Source organism: Mirounga angustirostris, unplaced genomic scaffold (assembly GCF_029215605.1).
Source record: "Mirounga angustirostris isolate CCGP_5_RB_7025 unplaced genomic scaffold, mMirAng1.0.hap1 SCAF_2, whole genome shotgun sequence".
NCBI lineage: Eukaryota > Metazoa > Chordata > Mammalia > Carnivora > Phocidae > Mirounga > Mirounga angustirostris.
The window spans coordinates 156400242-156406785 of record NW_026991710.1 but is presented as its reverse complement, the minus strand read 5'-3'; the positions used below and the strand labels follow the sequence as shown (position 1 = coordinate 156406785).

The following is a 6544-nucleotide window of genomic DNA, read 5'->3' as shown; positions in this document are numbered from 1 at the left end:
ATGAATGGGGTGTGTGTTTGATGCAATGTCCAACCAGTTAGAGCTATCACTGAAATCCAAATATTTCCCAATAAAGACATGCAGAGCAATGCAATGCAACATACAGGTATAATCTCCTCCCTTTACTGACTGATAACAATTTTATTATCTGTTATCTGTAGTTTTTAAAAAAGTTTAAAGTGGGTGGCATTAAATGTTGTGTACTTGAGGCAACGGAATCAAGCTATTAACACACTGAATCATGAGCTCAGGATTGCAGGCAACATGTTTGCAATGGCAAATGATCTTTGATATTCTTACCCCCAAAATTATACATGGAAAAAAAGATTTCCTTCTAATTATATCAATTGCTTGGGTTCCCACTTCTGCCCATGGTATTTGGACTATATTAAAATAATGTAGTTATAGTAATGGATGGGTGGGATTCATATTCTAAACACACTGCATTAATTATTTAAATCACCTATTTACCACAAAAGGTGTATTTATCATATTACACCATTGCCTCCCAAGAAAGGCATTCCCAACATTATATACTACCTTTTATGGGACAGAGTATATTGCTAATTATAAAAGAAGAATCCCAGAGACTCCCATTTACTCAAGTTTATTATCAGCAAAATTTTTGAGGGGAGAGATTTCATGAATGGTCATGACCTAACTGTATCCCTCAGAATTACCAATCAGGGGGAAAAAATATCCATTGCAATTGTTAAAACTGGGGACTTAAAAAAAATTTGGAGGTTGATAGTCCCCTTGGCTTATACTGGTGCTTTAAGATATTTTAATTAAGTCAACAACCACAGCAAGAAATGTCATTCAGTGTAACTTTATTTACTATGTATTGCACATGATTCGAGGTCTTTAATTTCTAACCACCAAAGGTTCAAAGGACTATTTTTACCATGAAGTTTAACATTAACATCAGTGAATTCATTTATTCATGTGTGGTTTTTTTTTTATTGTAAACATCTGAATTATTCACATTGCCATAGATCCTGAACTCGTAAGCGTGGACCATGCACAAGCTGGCAGCAAGCCAGGAAGCCACTCTGCAAGCAAACAGATACTCTGCATAAGGAGAAAAGTCAGCACAACATTGAATGTCCAACCTAAGTCATCTCTGAATTATACATATATTGAACTTCTTAATTCATATAGTATCTGAAACTCAACTGGTTGGTTGGTGATGGGGTTGACCTGATTTCGGGAGAATTCTTCCTGGAAGGATTAAGGACAGAGGGGCTCAATCTTTCTTTTTAGTTGCTTGCTCCTCCCCAGCACCTTCGTCTTTTTTCTCCTCCTCCTCTTCAGCTTCTTTGGTTTCTTCTCCTTCTTCACCTTCACCTCCTTCCTCTTCCTCCTTCGCCTCCTCAGATTCTTCCTTGGCAGCTTTAACATGAAAAGAAAATGTACAAACTCCAAATCCAGGGCAAGGCATTCAAAACATTTCTGCTAAGTTTTGTGTGGAACTCCAGTTGTCAGAAAGCTTCCCCCAAACTTCTCAGCTCCGTCCCCCGAAATTCTCAGCTCCGTCCCCCAACACACATACAACTGATGGTGCTGGCCACTGAACTCAATACCTTCTTCTTAGAAAAAAGCCAAAAAGCAAACAAGTATTTAAAAAAAAAACCTATTTTTGTTCTTAAGGCCACCAAACTGCTGGGTCAAATAGATTTTTTAAATGTTTAACAAGAATAAAAAGACAGCAGGAGGAGGATATTTTGAAATGTTATTTTCACAAAGCTACCAAGCTAAGCAGAGAGGACAGCCAATTTGAGAAACCAGGTACTTACAAAAGGTTTGTCGAATAACTAAAGGTGTTAATTAAGATTCAAAAGAAATATATGAAAAAAACTTCCTCGGCATAAGCAAGGCTTCATTTCTCTTAGCCATCTCCTAGCAAATTCCCATGCCCTGATTGCACTTGACCTTGTAAGAATTTCCTTTTTACCATACCTTCTTCCTCTTCAGCTCCTTCCTCTTCAGCAGCCTCTTCCTTCTCCTTCTCCTCCTCCTCGGCTTCTCCTTCAGAGGGGGGTTCGTCCTTGGCTTCCTCGGCCTTTGCAGCCTCAATGGTCTCCTCCACCTCAATCTGCTCCTCCTGGACGTGGCTGGCGTAGTAAGACGGGAAGGAGCGGGCAGACATCAAGTAGGAGCTGGTCTGTAACCCACCATAGGCAGATCGGCCGAAGACCTGAGAGCTCTGGGAGTAGCCACTTGTTATGCTTCCGACGCTGGTGAAACTGAGTCGGGTCTCCTCACCTTCCAAGAGTTTCCTGGGAAGGCAGGGGAGCATGGGGTTAATAAACAGGAACATAGAAAGTGTGCCTGCTCTGAGCCCACCACTCATCATCCTCCCCTAATGCCACCCCTAAAGGCAAAGGAGAGCAGGAACAGGGCTGGGAAACTTCATGACTGGGGATGTCATGCCTGGCACCAGAAAACAAAACAAAACAAAACAAAACAAACAGAAAAACAAACAAACTTAAAATAGCCCTGTCTATTCGATGTAAAATGTAATGAGAAACTAAGACTATAACTCTTTACGACATAGGGTCAAATTCTTCTGTATCTGTCTAAAGACCTTCTTAGAAAAATCCAAAAAGCAAACCATTATTTCAAAGGACTGTTCTTGAAGGTTTCTGACTCAATGTAAATGAAATCTGATTTTCTTCCAAAACCTGAATGGCTGCTACCACTCCACTCTGTTCTCACCTGTAAGCTGCAATCTCAATGTCCAAAGCCATCTTCACATTGAGGAGGTCTTGGTATTCTTTAAGGTATCGTGCCATTTCACTCTTTGTGGTTCTCAATTCATTTTCTAATTTGTTGATTGTGTCCTGTTGGAGGACAAAAAAAATCCAGTCATAAATCCCACCTGCTATCATTTTACTGTAGTACAGCTGCAAAGGCCTAACCTACTTAAAACCAAAGTGCACCCCTTAGATAAAATCTCCCCTAAAGCACTGCCTTTTCTCTTTTTTAACCTTTCCTTCCTTGCATTAAAAAAAAAAAAAAAAAAAAAATCCAACTCGGAAGCATGAAAACAAAAAAATAGTTTAAAAAAAAAACCTGATAGAAGAAATTTTTTTGTTGTTTTCTTTTAATTACTACAGTCTAAGAATCATCATAAAATGTCTGCAAAATTTTTTTAACTGATTACAAAAAACTTTGTTTCATATTCATTAGTTAACTTTATCCAGGTCAGGAGCAAGAAATTACTCAATTTCTTTACAGGAGTAGGAAGTAGCTAGATAAAAAAAAAAAAAAAAAAAGTAGTAATTGTATCTAAAATATTTTCTATGTACCTATATTATATTTTTTCCTTCCCAGAAAATGGAGATCCTTAAAAAGAAATGTCTTATTGCGAACATCATTACCTACTACAATTTTGACTGCATTCTTGTCTACCTAAGGGCAAGGGGTGGTTGATAAAACTAGTCTTGAGCATGCTTGGTCACAGGTATCCTTCAGAACTAATGAAAGCTCTCTGCTGTATTTATTAAGCAGATGGTCCAATCTGTACTGCAAAGTGACTTGTGGTTAACGAAGGACATTAGAGAGGCAGGCCCGAGGCAACGCCCAGCTCCCACCCCTTCACCCACCCCACCCCACCCCACCCCACCCCTGCAGGGCTGGGCAGCTCTAATGCGGAGCTAGATTCAGCAGCACCAAGCACCAAGTCTCCTCAGGCTGCAGTGGAGCCCCCCCACCCCCGCCCTCCACGTGCCCCACCCCTGCCACACAGTCTCCGAGGAGCCAAGTTCTACTCCCTAATAGCTGCATGCGGATGTCTCATCTCTGGTCTCCACTTTCTCCGCGCGTCCTCAACTCTCCACCCTCCGCCACCCCACCCCCACAACTTGCTCCCGCAGCTCCCTCCCCGCCCCCCACTGTGTTTTGCATGGTGCCGTACCTGCATAGCACTAATATCGGCGTTCTGCTTATCCTCCAGCTCCTGCAGCTGCTTCTCCAGCGCTTCGTTCATGCCCCGGCATGCTTCGATCTCCAGCGTCTTGGCCTTGAGCAGGCGGCGGCTCTCGGACACTTCGTCCTTGGCGGCGCGCACCGCGTCGGTGTTCTTGGCGGCGCTCTCGGTCAGCACGGTGAAGCGGCTCTTGAACCACTCTTCGGCGTTCTGCATGTTCTTGGCAGCCAGCTTCTCGTACTGAGCACGGATGTCCTTGAGCGCGGCGGAGAGGTCGGGCTTGGAGGACACGTCCATCTCCACGGAGATCTGAGCGTACTGGATCTGCGCCTGCAGCTCGGCGATCTCCTCTTCGTGCACTTTCTTCAGAAAGGCGATTTCGTCCATCAGGCTGTCGATGCGTTTTTCGAGCTCGGCGCGGGCTAGAGCGGCCTCGTCGGCTCCTTTGCGCGCTTCCATCAGCCGGCCCTCGGCGTCCTCGCGGCTCAGCACCTCCTCTTCATAGCGCGCCTGCAGGTTGCGCAAAGTCTCCTCCAGCCCTTCGCGCTCGCCCTGGAGCGCCTGCTTCTCGTTGGTGGCGTCTTCCGCCGCCAGGCGCAGGTCGCGGATCTCCTGCTCGTACAGCGCCCGGAAGCGGGAGGGCTCGGAGTGCTTCTGGCGCAGCACCAGCAGCTCGGCTTCCAGCACCTTGTTCTGCTGCTCTAGCTCGTGCACGCGCTCGATGAAGCTGGCGAAGCGGTCGTTGAGGTCCTGCAGCTGCGCCTTCTCCTGGGTGCGGATCGACTTGAGGTCGTTGCTGATGGCGGCTACCTGGCTCAGGTCGAGGTTCTCGAGACTGGGCATCAAGGAGCTGGAGCTGGAGGAGTAGCTTCGGCGCACGGACAGCGAGGAGGAGACCGGCGCGGAGTAGCTGGAGTAAGCGGAGCGCGCCGTGCTGTAGCCGCTGCGCACGCTGGAGATGTGAACCCGGGGCGTCTCCACGTAGCGCCGCTTGTAGGAGGTCGAGTAGTACGGCTCGTAGCTGAAGGAACTCATGGTGGCGGTCGGAGCCCCTCCGGCTCGCGGCGGAGATGGGGGCCTACAGAGAGAGAAGAGCGGGGGAGAGAGGGAGAGGGGAAGGTGGATGGCTGTGTGCGGCTCGCCGAGGTCCTGCCACCCCTATTTATACGCGGGGAGCATTCTGACGCAGCCTGCGATCGATCACGGCGCGCCGGGCCAGTGGGGGCAGCGCGCTGCTGCAGCCAAGGGGAGGATTCTGCGCAAAAGGGAAGGCGGGGGCGAGCGACAGGCAGCTCCGGTGCTGCGGCGCTCGTCCTTTCCACTTGTCTCCGGGGCTCTGGATTTTGCCCTGAGACCCCTTCCCCTTCTCTCATTCCCTTCCCCAACCCTCCCCGCCCCCATCCTAGCTACTCCCTTGACCCCGTACCACACGGATGCCGCGTCCCCAATAATAGGTTCTCACTCCCCACTGACACCTTAGATTTCTGTATCCACGGAGACACCCTCCCCCCTCACTTGCCCCTTCCCCACCGGGGGACTCTGCCGTCATCCCCCTTGGGGTTTAAGGTGACAAGACAGTGGCTCTAGGGCTTTCGAAATCAAAGTGAAAAGTTTAAGCTTGCGTGAATAAGGCTTATATGGGAGGAAAGTTTTGTATTTCTTTGTAGCTGTTTCTGGCACTTTCTTTAATTCCTCTCCCTTTCTCCTGGCGGTTTTTCTTTTTCTTTAATGCGCTGCTTCTGCGCGCGCGCGCGCACACACACACACGTGAAACTGCGGCACTGCAGGTGTTGGTTTTAGCATTTCTAACCCCTTAGAGCAGTTAATAGAAGCCTTTCAGTGTTCCTAGATTTTACCATTTCTTTCTAGAGAATGAAGCCGCGGGTGTCTTTAGCGTGTTAAAGCATGTAGGTGGGGGAGAGCCGAGAATGAGTTTGAAACTAACCGGGGGAGGGGCGGGGGCGGGAACCGACTTGCAAACGCAACCCGAGCTCTGCAGCCGGGTCCTACAGACTGATCCACGCTGCCTGGATCTTCATCAAACTAAACTCCTGCTTGCACACCACCACCTCCGACACACTAAAAGCCCCTTTCTCTCTTTTTACACCTTGTAGCATCCAACCTGATGATTTCCACATGTCAGGCAGGTGGCTGATTGTCAGAGGGAAGCTGCGGCTGCCAGCCCCGAGTGCGGAGGGCCGTCTCCCTGGAGAATTCAGACCCGAGACCTCTCGTGCTGGGGCGAACGGCAAATAGCTGCATGATTCTTTCCCCGGTTCACTCTAATAATTAGATTACAGATACAGTCAGACATCCGTGGATTTTCTTTAGGAAACACCCCGATACCTGAAACAGTGTGCACGCCTTAATGCACATTGATAAAGCCCTGCGGTTTGCAGAGCATTTCACACACATAATGCTGGGGAGTCCTGGTTTCCGGGAGGGATTGCAGAGACTTCCATGGGATAACTAAGATTTTTTTTTTACAGAAGCACTTAATTTCTGCTTAATTTGTTTAAAGGGAACATTTGACGTGCAACTTACTAATTTTTTAAATAGCAAACTAGGGGAAAACCTGCTAACAGTTTTCAAATAGAAAAGCCGGCGCCGCTT

At 47.6% G+C, this 6544-nt stretch overlaps 1 protein-coding gene across 1 annotated transcript; it reads right to left on the bottom strand.

Moving 5' to 3' along the window:
* Positions 1-813: 813 nt before the first annotated feature.
* Positions 814-5450, bottom strand: NEFL (neurofilament light chain). The gene is made up of 4 exons (XM_064585373.1): positions 3920-5450; positions 2719-2843; positions 1960-2279; positions 814-1392 (listed from the first exon to the last, which is right to left on the bottom strand). Exons 1-4 carry the CDS (start codon positions 4964-4966, stop codon positions 1247-1249), a joined length of 1638 nt encoding a protein of 545 aa, XP_064441443.1. The 5' UTR covers positions 4967-5450; the 3' UTR covers positions 814-1246.
* Positions 5451-6544: the final 1094 nt, after the last annotated feature.

Bases quoted from the DNA above. Each gene is read 5' to 3' on its own strand.
- NEFL (XM_064585373.1), bottom strand. From the start codon at position 4,966: ATGAGTTCCTTCAGCTACGAGCCGTACTACTCGACCTCCTACAAGCGG. The intron at 2,844-3,919 runs GTACGGCACCAT...GTCCTCCAACAG, and splicing joins CCGATATTAGTGCTATGCAG to GACACAATCAACAAATTAGA. The intron at 1,393-1,959 runs GTATGGTAAAAA...TTCATGTTAAAG, and splicing joins AGGAGCTGAAGAGGAAGAAG to CTGCCAAGGAAGAATCTGAG.